General features: G+C 45.3%; 1 protein-coding gene across 2 annotated transcripts in view; it reads right to left on the bottom strand.

Annotated features, from left to right (window-relative positions):
• The window catches only part of PPP1R1A (protein phosphatase 1 regulatory inhibitor subunit 1A), a 542,291-nt gene that overhangs the window by 101,148 nt on the left and 420,650 nt on the right, over window positions 1-20,493 (bottom strand). For both annotated transcript variants that reach the window (XM_069653205.1, XM_069653206.1), the window contains one exon: window positions 3,856-4,098. In XM_069653205.1, the coding sequence (XP_069509306.1) occupies window positions 3,856-4,098 (243 nt within the window). The remainder of the gene's footprint in view (window positions 1-3,855; window positions 4,099-20,493) is intronic.

Here is a 20,493-nt window from a genome sequence, read left to right as displayed (position 1 = left end):
GTTGAAGGATTGTGTTTTTCGAAACGGCTGCTGCAATGCTTCATGTTCCATTTCTAATAGCGCAGGGATTGGTGGCAGTAGCGGTATTAGCACCACTTCCTCCAGAGTAGCCCTTATTTTGGCACAGTTACTGCCAGGCGCTAATACTTTACTGCCGGGGTCGGATTCACACCAGGTTGTGGTCCGACGCAAATTCTACCGATCGACTCAGTGGGAACACTATTAGCGCCCGGTGGTAATAGTGTTGGATTACTACCAGACTTGTGATGAGGCCCATGGTGTTTTAGTTGCTGCCCGCCTACTATTTGAGAGGTAGGGCAGATTTTAAATACATGTGAGAAGCCCTTGCCAAAAGAGTGTGGATGCTAGGTTAGCACACCATCGCTGGGCCCAGCAACAAGCAGCAGGTGGGAGAAGCCGGCCATCATGGACACCTCACTTCCTATCTCAAGATATGCAAAGGCGATTGCTAACTTCAAAAAAGAAAGATGTTCCCCATATGCTCTCTGGAAAATGTCATTGCTGGTCTTGTTGCCTGCCAAAGGTAATACATACGACCATTGTTATAAGTGGTTCATAATATGTTCTGTTACCTAAATGTTAAAGCCAGTACACATGAGACTCTCAAATCACCATGAATGCTGAGCTGGAGCACTCATTCAATGAATGACTATTGATGTCATGCCTAACTTATTCATCTTCGAAATGTCATAGCACCTGAATTTGAAACATGTTTTAATATTGACAAGTAAACATTGGAAAAAAAAACAAGCAGGAAAAAGTTGCAGAACACATTTAGAAATCGTATGAAGAATGCCTGCAAAGAAAAGAAATGAGATGCGAATGTTTCAAAATGTTGTAATGGGCCATCCTACGAAGGCATGATGCATGCTTTCATTCATGAATTCATGGACATTTGAAGTGATTACTTATTTAGTCATTTGCACGTATGTTGGTGTGTCAATGCACACACTGCATCTAACTTTGGTGCTAAGTTGGGCATGGCTCTCCTTAGGCTGGCAAAACAGGTGTAAATACAGACTTAAAGGTAACAACCACCTGTTTGTCCTTTTTTATCACGTTGAGGCCTTTTCAATTTTTTTTGTAATGTAAAGCTGGAGCATGAAATAAAATTGCCATTTCCACTTGCCCTATATTCCCCACCTCCCATGAAAAGATACAATAACTCCAGCATCTGACTTTGATGCTGACATTAATACTTGGGATTCCTTCAGATTTCTACTCATTTTAGCACGAGCCAAAGGCTGGAAGATTCCATTTAAATTAATGTTAAAGGCCCTCACCATATGTCCACTGTGGGAAGCATTTATACAACGAAAAGCAAACAATGCGTGCAAACCTAGGTCCGACCTTATTGGCATGCATTGCGTGAACTCTGCAGTGTAAACCAAGAACACTGCATGGAGGTGAGTGAAGAGCATGTTCGCGCACACATGTCTGATTCCCTCTAATTATAAATGTATTTGTTTGCTATTGCGTGCTTAGTACCGACGAGGTTTCTAAGCAGAGGCCTGTGTTGCTATGCGTCGTCTTGCTTCCAAGAGGAGCGCGTTGCCACTGAGCTATACACCACCCATTCACTGGCTATTTGTGCAATTTACACTGCTTTGGAAATGGCCGCGTAATATATCTCATTGGACTTCTTCTTCGCCTTTGCACAATTTGCCCGCCAATTTCCTTCAGTCCTGGCATTTGATTATGGGCGTCTTTTGTGTCCTGGTAACTCCCACTGCTTTCACGCGTCCCTGCAGATGGTCGATGTCAAAATTTACTTGTGGCAACACTTCAATATTTTATAAATGGTCAAGTGATTCATGGCCTTATCCTAAAACACGCCATGTCTCATGTGTATTATTGATTTTATGAATGCATTTCTTAGTGTGAACATGGATTTTCATGTGCATCTATGTGTGTTTTCTAAAGGATGACTGAATGTTTGATGAAACAAGATGGCCACTATTTTGAGGTGTTTTGCCATACCAATTGCGAGCATGTACATTCACTGTTTGGCCACATGGTGGCAGCAGAGAGATATAATCGCCTTTCTTAGGAAACGGCGTAAGAGAAAGCAAAAGGTCTCACTACACCTATAGTGAGGGTGAGATAACAAAAAAAAAAGTGCTTCTAATGGAAAACCCGCAGTTTTTCTACACCGACATGCTATGATTTTGGAGGAAATAATTGATGGAAGAAAACAACTTCAGGATTTCACTGGAGTTATATTGTCCACTTTACCTCCAACATTGTTTGATGACCCTCAGGCAGAATAACACAGCACGGATGGGGATTAACACTCACTGACAACCCATTATTCCTAATCTGCCAGAGTTACCTTGATTAGGAGGGGCGGCAACAGTAACAGAAATACCAGCAAACGTGTAATAAGTCATTTGCACATTTAAAACATGGTGAGCTCAGGAGTGTCCAAGAGCCCAGTGGTCGCTACTTTGCTGCACTGGTAATTTGTGCATCTCCTCTGACCCAGGCTTCCTCTAAGGGCGTGCTGGTCCCTTCTTACCATCATGGAATTCGTATTTACTCAGAGGCCTGATTCCATCCTGTGCGCGAACAAAGATGTATTCTATTAATTTTCTGAATTGAGACATGCTGTTCTACCAGTCAGGATTAGCTAACACTTTTTGTTTTGATGTGTTGCTTTTTGTTAATTCATTGTTCGATTCAACTTAAAAAACTGAAAGGCACATGTAGCCCTGTTGTTACACGATCAATAAACAAAACATTGATAATTGGGACACATACAGGTGAATAATCTGATCGCTCAGGAGGTTGAGAGCCCTTATATATTAAAAGCTGGCTGTTAATCGTATCGACTTTTTGCAAGCCCTTATAAAACAAAAAAATCTATAAAATGTGTTTGGCCAGAGCATGGGCTGGGCTGGTCGATTGTTTATATTCAGGGTGGAGGTCGGGGTATTTCTGCCTCTGAATTGAACATTGAAAATTGCCACCCATGAACCCACAGTTTAATTTCCTAATAACTGCTGTCAGCCCAACAGAAGCATTTGTTTGTGAGTAAGCAGGTAGACAAGCATATAACATCTTTATAAATATAACCTGTGCTAAAACACAAAGGAAGGGGCACAGAAATGAAAGGGAATTTGTGCGGTAGTCTGAAAAAAAAGAAACACATTTAAACGAAAACTAATGAATGCAAGTTTGAGCAGCATTTTTGAGTTTGGAAATTACTCAGAGATTAGATCATGGAGCCCCCAGATTCCCTCGGGAAAGCTGGGGTCTCTGTAAAGCCTTGTCAGGGCTGTGGCCGGCCGGGTCCGCGATCCGGCCAGACATCTGATGCCGGATATCGGACCCAGCAAAATCCGGCCCATTAACCAGTGCTGTCCAAAAGTCCATTAAACCTGAAAGCAGATTCGCTGGTTATTCTTAATCTGTATACCTGTGTTTATGACCCAGCGCTTGCCCAATCGCTTCTCTGCTGTACTGTAACAGATGCGATACCAAGGGGTGGACTGGGAACCAAAAGTGCCCATGCAAACGTTTTTCAAAGGGGCCCCATTTTATACCATACAAGCAGACCCAACTCACTCTAGGTAGGCTTTGAGGGGTTGAACCACAAGAACAGTTTGAAACCATATTGGGGTGAATAAGTAGTTAAACACAACAAAGGGAAGGGGGGAATGAGGAGAGATGGAAAGAAGGGGGTAAGGTCCATGGACCAGAAAGGTAAGAGGAGCAGACAACTGAGATACCCACACAAAAAAATGCCCCTGGTTTAGAGACCCAGTGGAAAATCGCCAGAGATCCCTGTACGTCAGTCCACCAGTGATAGCAATACCGCAATCAACCACTCACCTTCGGAGCCATCTGAATGCACGCTCTCCTGTGAACTCAGTCTCGTCTCCACTTCCGCACTGTCATTTCGAAGGCAGCCGCAGGGCTCCGCCTCCCCTGGGGCTTGGCTAGGGTCCGTGGACCCGTGGTGGCAACATCCAGGGGTGTGGGTCTCTGGCAGGCTGTCCTGATGATCAACGCTGCCGCCTCCTTCGGCCTCCTGCTGCTGCCTGCACAGGTGATGCTCTGCCAGCAACTGCAGCTCTGTTGGAAACACATAAGAAAACTATGTTGAGCTTTACTCTTTTGGGCTTACACTTAGTGATATAACAGCTGAGAAGTATGTACAATCACGTCTTTACAGAGGGTCACATACCCACAGTGCTAAGCAGAAAAACACAGTTTTGGATAGTTTCCAGAAAAAGTACAGGTACAAGGTCCAAGTTTCATGCACAAAATGTACATTACGATTGTTCTGCAGCATCCCAATGTGCATGCTTGTGCGGCCCTTACTGCCTACAGATCCAGGTAGGGGATTGAAACGCTAAAAACACCACGAGGCTCTCAACCCCCACACAAAGGACGAGGTAATATCCTAGGTTCTTAGTCCTCTTCTATATACATGAAACAACAACACAAAAAACAGGCCTGTCCATGCATGGTGAGGGGCTGTTACACAGTTTTGGAATGCCGGCAGTACAATATGTTAAGTGTCAGCAGCTGCCAAGGTTGCAAAGAGCCGGGATGACCCGGGGAGTCTTCGTGTCCCCAGCACATCAAATATTACACTAGTGTAATGGAGAGTAAGACATGGAATGGCACTTTGTAGTACTAGAAATCCTTGCCCCAGCTTTGATACCGGTTTCTTGTAAGACCACAGCATGGACTATACATGGAAGACCACTGACTGCGGCTTACCCCTTATGAGTCATATTTCATACAAGGATTCCTTAGTGTTAGGGAGAATTCTCTGTTTAGGCTGAATTTCCTAACCTAGTGAGTCCCCCAGCAGCTTTTCTGGATTTCTGGAGTTTGTTTTTTTCCATCCTGCCAAGAGTGAGACTCTTTTCTCCCACTCTTGGACATGAATGTGGTTAATTCCTTTGAATGTCAATGTGTTCTATGGGCTATGGGGTCTTTTACTCCATAGGGTCTCATGTATTTTGCTATGTGTGTTACACCGCACCCTCCGTGCCGTAAGACTGGGGTGTCCTAGAGGATCCCCACCATAGACTCCATACCCTGGGACTGACTACTGTCTCCCAGGGCATGTAAAGTCACCATTGGCTTTACTAGACCTAAATTTGCTAACAGAACTAGTACAAACCATCCTATTGTGGACGTACTGGTAGGGGTAATTCGATTACCCCTGGGTCTGTTGTTCGAGGGGGCATTGTCCCGTCTCCCCTCGTCGAGTTTTGGCTGGTGGCAGTGGAAAATACTTGTTATATTCGACCCCGAATATAACTCTATGGGATTCTTCCCATTGTTGGGGGCTAATACTTTTTCCTGTTAGTCTCTAAGATACCACCGGTTTATTTGTCTTAAATAAATCTACCGGTTGGTATTTTCTGCCAGAACTCGGTTTTTAAAATGGCGTCTGTGCTCGCCTCTGTAACTCCGAACCAAAGGTTGAGCCCTTTGTTCCACTTTTGGCGGGCTTCTGCACAGAAGCCCTCCAAAGTGGTGCCATTCTGTCTGGGTACCACAGGGGGTGTGGGAGGGGGTTTCGGCACCATGGACTGAGTTGCCTTGCCAACTCAAATCGCTCTCTGGTGTGATTGGCCCAAGTGATGAGCCACCCCGCTCACCACTTAGCATGGTTTGATTGACAGCTAGGCTGAATGAATGGGGGTTTTCTGCATAAAAGCAGGGCTTTTGGGACTGGATCTTCAGAAGTCGCCACAGGACCTAAGAATCCAACGAGGGTAAAGCTGAGCCGACCTGCAACGACGACACCTCCGGTGGAGCCCTGCTGAACCGACTCACCACTTCCCGACGACAGAAGAGATCTCCAGGCCAGAGAGTCTTCTTCCCCTGACTGGTGGGAACAACCAGTCCCTTTGCTTTTTCTTCGCTTCCAGGACGTAGTGGTCGAATTGCCCGTGCTGAGCACCCCGGGAACCGGATAGCCACTAACCACTGTACCGGGACCAAAAGGTGGTGCCTTGTGACGGAGCACTCCGTGGCTGGTCTCTTCCCTGGTGGTGCAACGATCTTCAACTTTCCTTCGACGACGAGAGCATCTCATCTCTTGGCAAAGCCCCGACTTGCATCCACCACCAGGAACAAATGCCCCCGCCGGAGCTGTCTCTGCACTTACAAGGTACCGTGTCCGCCTGGCTGCCCTTGTGACGGTTAGCGCGAGGTGTCCTAAATCTTACCTTTCCCTTGCGTCGCCTCCAGACCTTCTTAACTTTTTGTTCTAAACTGGTCCAACCTTTCTGTGACAATTTGCTACAAAGACTCGAAGTGCATTTCCACTGTGATACTTTTTGGGACATATCGCCTTGCCTCTCTCCGAGTGGGCCTGGCCTCTGACTTTGTAATCAACAGTAGACCCTGCCTTGCTTGCCTTGCATTTGCTTCGAAAAAGTGTTGGTACCGAGTTGGTTTCATTCCCTGCCTTTTCTCTCCCGTTCTTACGAATATTAGAGTGCCATCTAGGTTAAAGCATTCACCTCTGTCTGCAAATAAGTGGTGCAGTTGAACCCAGACTTGTCGAAATATTGTTAGAGGGTTGAGATACTTATAGTAATTGTGATTGAAGTTGTTTGCCGTATTAGTGCCAGTGTGTTTTCATAGGTGTGTCTTTAAAATAAATAATTATATATCTTTACACCCAAGCTCTGTTCCGTGTCTGCTTGTTCTACTGTGTAAATTTCCCTATTTTGTATACTCCACCTACTGCCTAACCTTTCTTGAGAGAAGTCTGACTGCTCAGCCACAGCTACCAAGTGAATCTGTGTGGTACAGACGGCTACCAAGTGGGTTTACTGCCAAACACTTGTAGGCCTAAATCTTTTGCAGTAGTCCCAGAGGGAACTGCACAGGTTTCCGCTTAACACTTAGGCACCACTCTTGTCAACACACTGGGCCTCATTATGGGTCTGGTGGTAACCTTGCCGGTGCTACCGGCGTGTTGCCAGCAGACCCGTAATAATTTACCGGCCCTTGACTTCCAGGTGCCACCGGCTCTTTACGAGACCGGCAGCCCGGGAAATCAGGTGCGGGTACATTTTAATTCCCCATTCCCAAAGAGTTCTATGATACTCTACGGGAGTGGGGGCACCGAAGCACCGGCAACTTTGCTAATGGTGCCGGTGCTTCCGGCAACAGTGCTAGCGCTTCCGTGAAGGGTTTTCCTATCATTACCGCAGCGCCCCACATGGTCAGACCTGTTTGGCACAGCGGCCATGGCAGGCAAATATGTAGTTTGCCAGTCCGGAAACAAGGGTGCTGCGAGCTTACCGGCACCCTTGTTTCTGGACCGATAAACTTTTAATGAGGTTCAAACTCCAGCAAGAACCACAAAGGCCCACATGTTGCAAGTTTCCAGGATGCTAAAAGTGTTTAAAAAGCAAACGTATTCGTTTATGACAGGTTTAAAAAAATTAAAATAAATATTTGAATCTTTTTATTAAATATGAAATGAACAAAGCACAGAGCATGATAACATAACACAAGCAAATCAGGAGGAACAAAAACCAGACCATGTAGTTTATGACAGGTTTTGCACCTGTTTATGTACTCTGGGTCTTTTAAAAATCAGAGCCAGGGCATGGAAAGAAATGTCCATTTTCTCTTGGCCCATATTTTAAAAGAAAACATGATTTTTGCACCATCAAATTATTTAATTGCTGCCGTTAAAGTGCTGGATTTCTATGGATTCCATCAGTTCCTGTTTCTATGAGAATTCATTGTACATGCCTCCTTCAAGTCTAATATTCAGGAGGCATTTGCACCGCTTTGCACTCCCAAATGTAGAAAAAAGAAGGGCAGGTTAACCGTGTTTTGCCAGTTTTAACATATTTTTTGTACAATGTGTTGAAAATTACAACATTTTATGGCGGGGACCAAAGTGCCTGTTAGTACACACATGAGCGGTCCCATTCCTGCAATTATTACTTAAAAACAAAAAAGAAAGCAGTATAATGAAATTGTACTTTACATATCTCTTGTCCCCCCCCCCACCAATCATAACTGCCCATAAAAATGCTCTGTGTAGTTCTTAATTCCTTAAACTTGCTGTTTGAGGTCCTACCCTAGCCAATCCAGTTCTAGGATTTGTGAGTCCCAGTGCGGCAATAGATGTGCAGGATAGCATCATTTGCTTATTTGTTTCCATCAGTGTAAGTGACATCAGAGAAAGTGAAATTAATCTTTGATAGTCAAGGGCATAATGGAAGGTTGTTTTGTTATGTTATGTTGATTTATACCGCGCACCACTAGCATTCCAGGGGCGGTCTCCAGGCCCTCACGTGGCTCTGCAAGAATAGTGGGTGGGTGTGTTAGTGAGGATAGTATAATAGCATATGTTCAGAACAAGGAGAAACTTGTGTCTTGCGTGTGAGTTGGTTGTGCAACCTGACTTGTTGTAACTGTAAGGGTAAGACTCAGCACCTCAATTATGTACTAGTGGTAATGTTGGCTGTGTGAATTATGTGTGGTTGGGGCGGTAGTATAATTGTGCATACTGGTTTGTTGTATCCGTAAGAGTCCAGTCTTGTGGTTGTTTGTTCTGTGCATAAGAAAGTGCTTGTTTTGTGTTTTAGTGCGTTATGTGTATGGTGTTTTTTATGGTAATATGCACTGGTATGTTCCGTCTGTCGGGTTGGTCCAGTGTCTGGGATGTGTGTTGAGTTAGAATGTTAGTTAAGTTTTGTTGTGTGTATGTGTAGTTTTGCTAGCCGATAGTAATTGTGAGATATGTTGGAGGATCAAGAGTAGGGTGGGTTAATTAGTATGGTGATTACTCTGGACAAATTCCTCCAAGTATGGCCTTAGAGCTCATCCAGTTGCAGATCAGTGTTACTATCCAGCCTTACGGCTGAGGTCCGTTGGCTGCCCCCACCCCCTCTCCCAGCTCAAAGTTCTACCTTCTCCCACAGGTTCCTAAGAGTGCAACACAATGGCTGCTACCTGTTGGTCCCTATTTGTTCAGTATGAATTATTTGGTGTGATTATGCTTCAGTGGGTTGTAGGCTTATCAACTTATCTTCACAAACCAACAGGAAGTGATGTGTGGTGGATCGAGCCAAACTACAGAGATTGACAGAAGGTCATTTTGCATGGATCAATCTAGTTTGGTGCATGGCTGATCTTCCCAGATTGACTTAATGTTGCTCATACAGTATTTTTGCAGATCCGTCTAATGTGAGTTATGGCTACTCTTCACAGATCTGTCTAGGTGTGAGGCATGACTGCGAGAGGAGGAGTGGATAGGGTTGCACTTTTCATAGGTCCTCACAGATTGTGCTGTTATTGTCCCTTTGTGCTGGTCATTGGCCATTGAATAGCCATGCTTTTAGTTGTTTCCTGAAGGTGAGATGGTCATCTGTGGTTCTAATTTCCTTTGGAATTATGTTTGATGGGTTAGCAATTAGGCATGAGAATGCAGTTACTGCAGATTTCCTTTTATTCTGTATTGTTTTGTCTTTATTTGGAGGTTGTTGCTTGAACTTAGATTCTTCTTAGTTGATAGCGGCTGACCTTGGCCTGGAGACATTTGGTTCCTTGTCTGTGTAGAGATGTGTGGGCAATGAAGATGGCCTTACATTTAATGTGTTGTGTTACTAGGAGCCAATGCAGGCTTCTCACAGCTCGTGTGATGTAGTCTCTTCTCAGGAGTATCCTTGCTGCAGTATTCTGGACGTGTTGAAGATTTTAGTTGAGCCTTTGAGCCTTTCAGGTATTCTGAGGTAGAGGCTGTTTGCATAGTCGATTCGTGACAATAACAGGGTTATGAATGTAAAGGTACTTTGTGAAAATGAGAGGTATGGGAGCATTTCCCTGAGGATTCTCAGGCGATAGAAGCACTTCTTTGGGAAAGCATTGACTTGTGGCTCCAGAAATAGTCTGTTACCCATGAGCATTTCTAGGTTATTTATCATACTTGAAGTTTCCAGTTGGATTCCCATGACTGGTGGCCAGTGCAGTTGGGGGGTGGTTCCATTTCCTGTTGTGGATGAGATCATTAATTCTGTTTTGGCTGGGTTCAATTTGAGGTTGTTCATTGTCATCCAGCTGTATATGTCTGTGAGACAATTGTTGAGGGTATTGCTTGGATCGTCACTATCTTCACGATCAGGTGTGTGTGGTCTGGATAGTTGTAGGTGGTTAGTCTGTTGATTCAAATGATTTTCATTAAAGGAGGACATGTAATTGAAGAGGAGGGGCAAGAGTCTGAATCCTTGTGGCGCACCGAGGGGAGATATTTTTGGTGTTGAAGTGAAAGATGGTACATAAATTCTTTCGGTTCAATTTGTGAGGAAGGAGATTTGTCGTTTTAAAGCAGTATTTTATGCCGCATTCCACCAATCTTTGAATTAGTGATTGTGTCAATTTCTGCTGAGAAGTCCAGTAGTATGAGGCCAGATTATGTACCGACTGCAGGTATTTTTAGGTTGTCCGATATGAATAGGAGTGCTAATTGCGTTCCTCTCATTTGTCTGTAACCAACTTGTGAGTGGTTGAGTACTCCATTAGTTTCTACGTAGTTAAGTAGGATTTTGTATACATGGTTATCCAGTGTCTTCGCCGAGTATGGTAAATTGGATGAAGGTCAGTAGTTGTTGGGGTCTTCTGCAATTTTCTGTCATTTTTTTATCAGTGGTTTGATGTATGCCAATTTGAAGGACTTTGGTACTGTTCCTGTGCTTAGAGACAGGTTCATTATGTGCCAGAAGTGTGACGCTGAGGTGCTTTGGTTGAGGATTTCTTTGTAGATGTCCGGTGGCAAGGGTCGCTTGCAGATCCTGTTAGGTTGGTGTCCTATATAAGTGTGGAGAAAGTTTCTTTGTTTATTGGTTCAGAACAGGCAAGTCTTGCTGTGGTCGGTGTGTCACCAGTTATCTGTGATTTAGTGGTTGTGTTTGCATGTGCGTGGTTTGCGTTGATGGTGAGTTGATTGTTTCTATTTTTGATCTAAGGTGATTGGTGATATTGTCTCATAGTCTTGGGATGGCACCTCTGTTGCAGGATGACATTTTTTGTTTTTATTTCTTTGATGATTCTGAGGAGTTCTTTTTGTGGATTGGTTAGCGATTAGATCCGTGTAGCATAGTATTTTCTTTTTTGCTTTGAGTACTGTTGATTTTTATAATATGAGAAGTCTTTGGTATTTTATTTTGTCTTGTAGGTTATAGTGTTTTCTCCATATTTGTTCAACTTTGTGCTTACTTTTTTTGATGTCTTTCAGCTCTTTGGTTAACCATCTTCCTGCCAGTTATTTTGCTATGGCTTTGAAATGTTTTGCTGGTGCTAGTTGGTCTACGACCTCAGTGATCCAAGTGTTGAGTGTGTTTTCCGCTGAGTCTGGGGTAATTTCGTTCAGCTGAGTGGTGTTTAGTTGCATTGATTCCAACAGATCTGTTTAGGATTCCAAGTCTTGTTTCCTGGTGTCATGCAGTATTGTGTTTCCAGGAGGTAAGCAGATTTGAAGTTTGAAGTAGAATGGTATTAGGTAGTGATCACGCTATACCATTGGTGTTGGTGGGACGGCTTAACAGAGTCCTTTTATGCTATGCAGAAGATTGCGTTCAGCATGTATCCGGCAGTGTGGGTGGATCTGTTTGCTATTTTCTTGAAGTGGAGCTTTCAGGGTCGGATTGGCCCCTCTGCCTTTCAGCCCGTTGCTGGGCCGAAATCGTCCCTGGGCAGTGGGGGCTGGTTTCTGGCCATGCCTGGGCCAGTATGGAAGAACTTTTTTTTTTATTTTTTCAAAAAGCCTTTCATCCTTCTTAGGTCAATAAATAAGTATCAACACAGGTTCGGTGATATTGTATGCATATTTGTTCTATATAAAAGAGCTTAAGCGTAAGTGCTATACAATAACATTATCATTTGGCCGTGGACGTCTGCTTGGATTCTGTCACGCCGCGGGGAAACTGGCGGCTTTGGAAGAAGTGGAAGCTGCGACCGCCATAGCGGATTCCATTACGTTTTTTGTTTTGAGCTTGCGGTGCAGGTCTAGTCGTCGTTGCGACGTACCTGAACCGGTATTTAATCCTTTCCACTTCCGGGTTCAGGTGCGTTGCAACGTACAGTGTTTCGTCCTGTTCCTGCGCCGCTGCTACTTTTCGAAGTTAATACCTTTTCCCTTCCGCTTCATTAGTTTCTTTCCCTCTTCCAGTCCTTTCGCTCCTTACCTGCTCCGGTAATTCTTCTCGCCTTCTTTCTCTCTCTCCCTTGTTCTATTCCGTTCCAATCTATTTCCTTCCCCCCCTTCCGCCTTGATCTCTTCCGTCTATTCTTTTCCCGTCTTTTCTTGTTTTCCTCCTGTGTTCTTTCTCCTCGTTGTTCCTCCAGTTACCCCCCTCTGGCCTCTCTGTGAATTCCCGGATTCCGACCTCTGTCTGTTTTCAAGGATTGCCTCGTCCAGCCCTTTTCTGCTAAGTCTGCTGATGATTACTGTGTACCGACCTCTGTCTGCAAATTGGATTGCCTCGCCTCATTCTCTACAGTCTACTATTTAAGAACTTTCATCGTGCTGGTTCGTTCCCTGTTCCTCCTTCTACTGCATCCTCAGGAGAGTCCATTACATCACTACGCTTGAAGATCTTTATCCTCCGGGGTTTTTTGTGCCTTTGGCTTTTTCCCCTTTGTACAGCGACTGAGGAGGGCTGCCACAGATCACCCAAAGGGTGTCACTGTGGCGTCCTACCTTGGTCGTCCCTCTCTTCAAAAAAAACAAGGAGGGAAGGCTCGAACTAAGGTCAATCCAACGCTAACTCAACGTCGGAGAATTCAAGGTGAGGAGGAAGGGGAGGAAGGGGAGTCTCAGGAGGAAGAGGAGATTACCGACCTTCCTGACAGTTTGCAACGCCCAAATCTAGACATGGCCACTCCACAGCAAGTACAGGAACTGGTAGCAGCCGTCCAAAACTTGAGCCTAGAAGTCCAGAATTTAAAGGGCACTAATGCAGTTCTACAACAGAGGATGGCAGAGCGAGAACTACCGACAACCGATTTGCCTCCATTACCGTTAGTCTCTGGGAAGTTTGATGGGACGCCCAAAAGGCTTAAAGAGTTCTTAGATGCTTGTCACCTACATTTTTCATTTCGTCCACATGCCTTTGCTTCTGGCCATACCAAGGTTGGGTTTATGATAACCCATATGTCTGGCAATGCCTTGGCTTGGGCCACCCCTCTGGTCAATAGAACAGATCCAGTGCTTCTGGATTATGAGGCTTTCAAGACCATGATGAAACAAACTTTCCTTCGAACAGAGAGCACTTTTTTAGCCTCCGAGGATCTATTGGACATCCGACAAGGGAATGCAGACTTAATGTCCTATATCACCTCCTTTAAACAGATCGCTGCGGAGGCTGGATGGCAAGAACAAGCTCAGTACGCCATCTTTCGGAGGGGTCTGCGAGAAGAGCTAAAAGATGAACTAGCACGCATCGAACGCCCCTTAAATTTTGCCGATCTTATCACTGCAACACTTCGGATCGATTTCAGGCTGTCTGAACGGCGAGCTGAACGACGTAAGATTAAGAGTGGTCTTCCGATGCCCCCAGCTACTTCTTCTTCAGCACCCCTTCCTCCTACTCGTCTCTCGCGTGAAGAGCCTATGCAGATCGGCACTACCCGTTCTCCTCTCTCTGCAGAAGAACGAAAGAGGAGGCGTGAAGGAAACCTATGCATGTACTGCGGATCTTCTAATCACCTGCTTCGAGAATGTCCTGATGTGCCTCCTAGACGCTCGGGAAACGAGTACCCTCGGTAAATTTGGGGACATATTACCGAGGGAAGGAGTCCAGTCCCTTTGTTACCCTCTCAGTCACCTCTTTGGAATGCTCTGACGATGATCGTCTTATGGTAATGACAGTCACTCTTCTGTATGGCCAGACCTCAATCCAGACTCAGGCTCTTCTGGATTGTGGAGCCGCAGGAAATTTCATCGATACCCACTGGGCAGAGAGTCAAGGACTGACTCGGATAGCTAAGACCGAGGATCAAACGGTGGAGGGTGTTGATGGCGAACCTTTGAGCTCAGGCCTTATTACCCATTCTACGGAAGTCCTCACCATGCGTATCATGCAACATACTGAACGCCTTTCTTTTGATATCATCAGAGCTGCTCATTTCCCCTTGATTCTAGGCATTGGATGGTTGCGTCGTCATAACCCTACCATTGATTGGTCTAGGAACCTGTTGAGTTTTCATTCAACCTTCTGTAAAGCAAGCTGTTTGCCGAAACCAAACTTTTCTACGATACAGACTTCCTGTGGGATGGAATCGAAGTCCATACATTGCTTACCATCCTATTTGAGCAGTTACGCTGAAGTGGTGGCAGAGAAGATTCCATTAGAGCTTCCTCCTCACAGACCTGAGGATTGTTGCATTGATTTGCACCCCGAGGCTTTAGTCCCTTTTGGTCGCATGTATCCCTTGACTTTGCAAGAAAGACATTATTTGAGAGATTACCTAGACAAGAACTTAGCCAATGAGTTAATCAGACCTTCTAAATCTCCTGCTGGTGCCTCCCTATTCTTCATTCCCAAGAAAGACACGCAAGAACTACGACCCTGTATCGATTACAGAGGATTAAACAAGGTAACCATCAAGGACAGATATCCTATGCCTCTCATCTCTGAAATTGTTCATGCCGTCCAGTCGGCCACAGTGTTTACTAAACTAGACTTACGCAATGCATACCATTTACTTAGGATCCAAACCGGAGACGAGTGGAAGACTGCCTTTAGGACACCTTTTGGCTTATATGAGTATCAAGTGATGCCCTTTGGCCTGGTAAATGCTCCATCTATCTTCCAACGTTTCATGGACAGACTTTTTTCAGATATTCTGGGACACTCTGTCATCATTTATCTTGATGATATATTGGTCTTTTCCCACTCTCAAGTAGAGCATAACACTCATGTCAGGGAGGTATTTCACAGACTCAAAGAAAATCATCTCTCTGTCAAACTGGAAAAGTGTGTGTTTTCGGCCACGTCCATATCGTATTTGGGATACATACTCTCCTCTGAGGGTATTGCCATGGACCCTCAGAAGGTCAATGCCATCCTAGATTGGCCATCTCCTAAGTCCGTGAAAGACATCCAAAGATTCCTGGGGTTATCGAATTTTTACCGGAAGTTTATACCCAACTTCTCTCAACAAGTACTCCCGATGACCTCACTCCTTAAAAAGTCTTCCTCTCCCTTCAGGTGGTCTTCGCATGCCGAAGAGAATTTTCAACAACTCAAGCAAGCCTTCTGTTCAGCTCCCATATTAAGACAACCTGACCAGCTCCATCCTTTTATCGTGGAAACTGATGCATCCTCTGCTGCAATCGGAGCAGTGTTACTACAAGAGCATGAAGGGAAGGAACATCCAGTGTCCTATTATTCCAAGACACTTAACCCCAGCCAACGTAACTACTCTGTGATAGAGAGAGAATTGCTGGCTATGAAATTAGCTTGCACAGAGTGGCGACACCTCCTCCAAGGTGGAGAACACCCTTTTACACTTCGAACGGATCACAAGAATTTGCAGGTATTGCGTCAATTCGAATGTTACAACACACGACAGGCAAGGTGGGCACATTTTTTTGCCCAATTTGATTTCAACATTACTTATATCCCGGGTGAGCAAAACTTAGTGGCAGATGCCCTGTCTCGACGAGGTGATTACCTGTCAGAACAAGAAACTACTACTGAATTGATGTTTGCAAGATCTCGGATAATCGGAGCGGTGTCCACATTCCTGCAACAAGTTAAGGACGATTCTGGAGGGAGGTTTGAAGCAGAAAAGGATAACGTCAAGACCGATTATGTAATCAAGGAAGGTCTATATATGGTTAAGGACAAGTTGTATCTGCCAACTACGTCTTTAAGGAAGACAGCATTATCCTGGTGCCATGATACCAAGATTGCGGGCCACCGTGGAATTCGGAATACTCAAGAACTTTTATCGAGATATTTTTTCTGGCCTCGGATGAAGGAAGAGACTAGACACTACGTTCAGTCTTGTGTTACCTGTCTTCGTAACAAATATTCCACACAAAAGCCTTTGGGCTTGTTACAATCCGGCGCCATACCCACAGGTCCGTGGACCACAATCTCGACCGACTTCATTGTAGAGTTGCCAGTGTCTCAGGGTTGTACCTGTATAATGGTAGTAATCGATTCTTTCACCAAAATGGCACATTTTTCGCCTCTACCGGGTGTACCATCAGCATCTCGCATGGCAGAAGTCTTCTTGAGCGACATATTTAAGCTACATGGAATGCCTACTAAGATCATCTCAGACCGTGGCAGCCAGTACACTTCTCATTTCTGGTCTGCTTTATGCAAGCGATTAGGCATTGAAAGGGCCTTGACCTCGGGATTTCATCCACAATCAAATGGACAAACTGAACGTCTTAATGGTACATTAGAGCAGTATCTCCGGTGTTTTGTCAACCAACAGCAGGATGATTGGGTCCAATTGCTTCCTACGGCCGAATTTTCATATAACAACACCTGCCACTCTGCCTTGGGTTCTAGCCCTTTTTTCTGTATGTACGGGTATAATCCCCGTACCTTTCTTCCCTTGGTCAACATTGAGTCCTCGGTGCCCTCTGTGGAAGCTTCCCTATCTAATATTCGAGAAGCCCAAACCAAAGCTAGACAAGGACTCTTAGAGGCAAATGAAAGGAACCGATCCCAAGCAAATAGACACAGGAGACCAGTACCGAATTGGGAAGTTGGATCTAAGGTACTTCTGTCCACTAAATTTCTACCACGTTGGGTACACCCATCTAAACTGTCCCCTAGATTTATTGGACCTTACAAGATAACACAAATGATCAACCCTGTAGCATTTCGCTTACAGCTACCTGCACAACTAGGTCGAGTACATCCGGTGTTTCATGCCTCTCAATTGAAGACCTTCATAGAAGATAAGTGGTTCCGAAGAAGGAAGAACACTCAAATCCCCTCAGACCCCACTGGAGACGTTTATGAGGTATCCCAAATTTGCGACTCTAGATTTCATAAGGGTCGTCTAGAATACCTAGTACACTGGAAAGGTTACCCTAAGTCTGAAGATACCTGGGAACCCAAAGCCCATTTAAATACACCTCTCCTGTTGCACAAGTTCCATTCCAGACATCCCAATAAACCCGGTGGGGAGACCCTTAGGAGGGGGCATACTGTCACGCCGCGGGGAAACTGGCGGCTTTGGAAGAAGTGGAAGCTGCGACCGCCATAGCGGATTCCATTACGTTTTTTGTTTTGAGCTTGCGGTGCAGGTCTAGTCGTCGTTGCGACGTACCTGAACCGGTATTTAATCCTTTCCACTTCCGGGTTCAGGTGCGTTGCAACGTACAGTGTTTCGTCCTGTTCCTGAGCCGCTGCTACTTTTCGAAGCTAATACCTTTTCCCTTCCGCTTCATTAGTTTCTTTCCCTCTTCCAGTCCTTTTGCTCCTTACCTGCTCCGGTAATTCTTCTCGCCTTCTTTCTCTCTCTCCCTTGTTCTATTCCGTTCCAATCTATTTCCTTCCCCCCCTTCCGCCTTGATCTCTTCCGTCTATTCTTTTCCCGTCTTTTCTTGTTTTCCTCCTGTGTTCTTTCTCCTCGCTGTTCCTCCAGTTACCCCCCTCTGGCCTCTCTGTGAATTCCCGGATTCCGACCTCTGTCTGTTTTCAAGGATTGCCTCGTCCAGCCCTTTTCTGCTAAGTCTGCTGATGATTACTGTGTACCGACCTCTGTCTGCAAATTGGATTGCCTCGCCTCATCCTCTACAGTCTACTATTTAAGAACTTTCATCGTGCTGGTTCGTTCCCTGTTCCTCCTTCTACTGCATCCTCAGGAGAGTCCATTACATCACTACGCTTGAAGATCTTTATCCTCCGGGGTTTTTTGTGCCTTTGGCTTTTTCCCCTTTGTACAGCGACTGAGGAGGGCTGCCACAGATCACCCAAAGGGTGTCACTGTGGCGTCCTACCTTGGTCGTCCCTCTCTTCAAAAAAAACAAGGAGGGAAGGCTCGAACTAAGGTCAATCCAACGCTAACTCAACGTCGGAGAATTCAAGGTGAGGAGGAAGGGGAGGAAGGGGAGTCTCAGGAGGAAGAGGAGATTACCGACCTTCCTGACAGATTCACAGTAATTTAGTGTACTTAGAAACACTGCTATTTGATGCCACTTCCTGCTTTGTCAAGAGGTGAAAAGTCATGTTTCATCGCTTCCGGGGATGTCACTTTGGGGTGGGGTCAAATGACATCACTTCTGGTGATGTCATCAGAGGTCAAGGGTTATGAGGCAAGAGGCGGGCCACTTTTTTGAGGTGAGGGGTGGGCCACTTTTTTTTGATTGACCGGGCCTATTTCTTGTCCCAGTCGACCCTGGGAGCATTTACAGGAGTGCGCTGAGTGATTTTGCTATGGTTTCATTCTCTCTTTTAAACCAGATGTTGAAATCTCCCTGTATGATTAGGTTGTCATGGCTGTTGGATAGGTTGGCAATGGAGTCTGTGAGTTTCATCGCACAATTTGGGTTGTAGGATGGCATTCTGTAAATCAGCAGGACTACTATGTTGGCTTGATTGTTGAGTTTGAGCTTGACGAGGAGGGATTCACAGTCTTCAATGGTCTTTGAGGGGAGTGGCGAGTGGCAGGTGTATTATTCATGCACCATTGTGATTCTGCCTCCTCTTTGGTTTTCTCTGTTAACTTGTATTAATTTGAAATTGTCTAGTATGGCTTCATGCGTGATAGTTTTGTAGTTGTTTGATAACCATGTTTCTGTGAGAAAATGTGTGCATGTGCCGCCCGCACTTAGGAGGTCATGAGTTTCTGTTTTGCGTTTTGTCATGGATCGTACGTTGAGAAGGCTGCAGTGTAATTTGTCTATTTTCCCTTGTGGTTTGTTGTTTGTTCTTTCATATGTCTGAATTGGTGTGGTGTTTGTCTGGTTTTCATTACTGGGGAATGTCTCCTAGTTGTGTTTGCTTGGTGGGATTGTTCTTAGGTGGCCTATCTCTTCATTGAGTGAGTAATTAGGTTGCTTAGTATTGGTTTATGCAGGTTGGTGAGTTGTTTGATTGTGGGTCCTTTGTTGCAGTCTTTGGTAATGTAGGGCTTGTTAAAGGTTGTGGACTGAGGTTTGATCTGTGTTGCTGATTTTTTGAAGGTGTTATCCGGAGTTGTGATGGTTTGTTTTTTGGTGTGCTAAATTCGGCTTTCCGGTGGTGTCCACATTTGTTTGTGATCTTGCATGTGTGTTGATTGCGAGTTGTCTTTTATCTCTTGCGATGGAGTCGTAGGTGGAGAGGTAGCAAGAGAAGTATTCTTTGTTTGCTCTTTTCTTGGTTTGTATCCTCTGTTCATTTAGCAGTGTCTCCATTGGGATCTAAGGTGTTGTGAATTCTGGAGGGTGGGCTCCTTCTTGTAGAGCAATAGTTTCCCTCCTGTTTTGATTTTCCTTTCTTGCTTCTGTGTAGTTCTTCTGGCGAGGCATGGCAGGGTATTTTTTGTCCATTTGGGTTACATTTTTCAGAGCCGGTGTCCTCTTAGTTGGGCAGCTTCCTGTTCCACATTATTATTTCCCTCGCTTTTTGAGTTTAATTTGTGGTTGAGGTGTATGTGTGTTGCTAGATTAATTGTGAATCGTGAACCAGGGGCATGACCCCTAATGGTTGGGTTGTTTCCTGGATTTGCTGTTATAGTTCCATGCAATTTTGGTTTCCTTTAGGGCTGGCGTGGTCCTGCTGTGGAGTGCTATGGTTCACTATAGGGAGCAGACAAGTTCAACACAGTGGCTAGCTAATGCAGTGCAGCACAGCTTGAGACTGGCTAGTTATGGGGTTAGACGCAATGGCTTATTATGGGACATAGCACAATTCAACACCAGCTAGCTATGGGGTTGTGCACACAGATTAACTAAGGGCAGGACAGTTCAACAATGTGGCTAACTATAGGGTGCAGCACAGTTCAATACAGTCACTAACACAGTGGCGCAGTGAGGTTCGACTCAGTGGATAGCTCTAGGACGTGGCCCAGTTCAACATAAGCTAACTATGGGACAAATCACAGTGGCTCACTATAGGGCAAAGCAAAGATCAACACAAGCTAATTCTGGGACAGGAGACAGTTAAACACAGGCTAGCTCTGGGGTGAAGCACAGTGGCTAACTATAGGGCAGACCACAGTTTAACACAAGCTAACTATGGGGTGAAACACAGTGGGCCTCATTATAAGTCAGGCGGTAAGGGGTTAACGGCGCCTGTAAACGTGCCGGTGCCGTCAACCCCGTACCGCCTGATTACGAGGTCCCCTTGCGGGACCCGCTCTGCACGTCTGGTTTTACCAGATGTGCAGAGCGGGTCCCGCGAGGGGAAGAGGGAGCAAACAACGGGACGCTTGTAATCGGCCCGTTGTTTGCTCCCTCTCCCATTCCCATTCAGCCCTATGGGGACTGAATGGGAATGGGGAAGGTCCAGACCAGGG

Source organism: Ambystoma mexicanum, chromosome 3q (genome assembly GCF_040938575.1).
Source record: "Ambystoma mexicanum isolate Mex_15411 chromosome 3q, UKY_AmexF1_1, whole genome shotgun sequence".
Lineage (NCBI taxonomy): Eukaryota > Metazoa > Chordata > Amphibia > Caudata > Ambystomatidae > Ambystoma > Ambystoma mexicanum.
The sequence above is the reverse complement of the archived record's forward strand: the minus strand, read 5'-3'. Positions and strand labels throughout refer to the sequence as shown.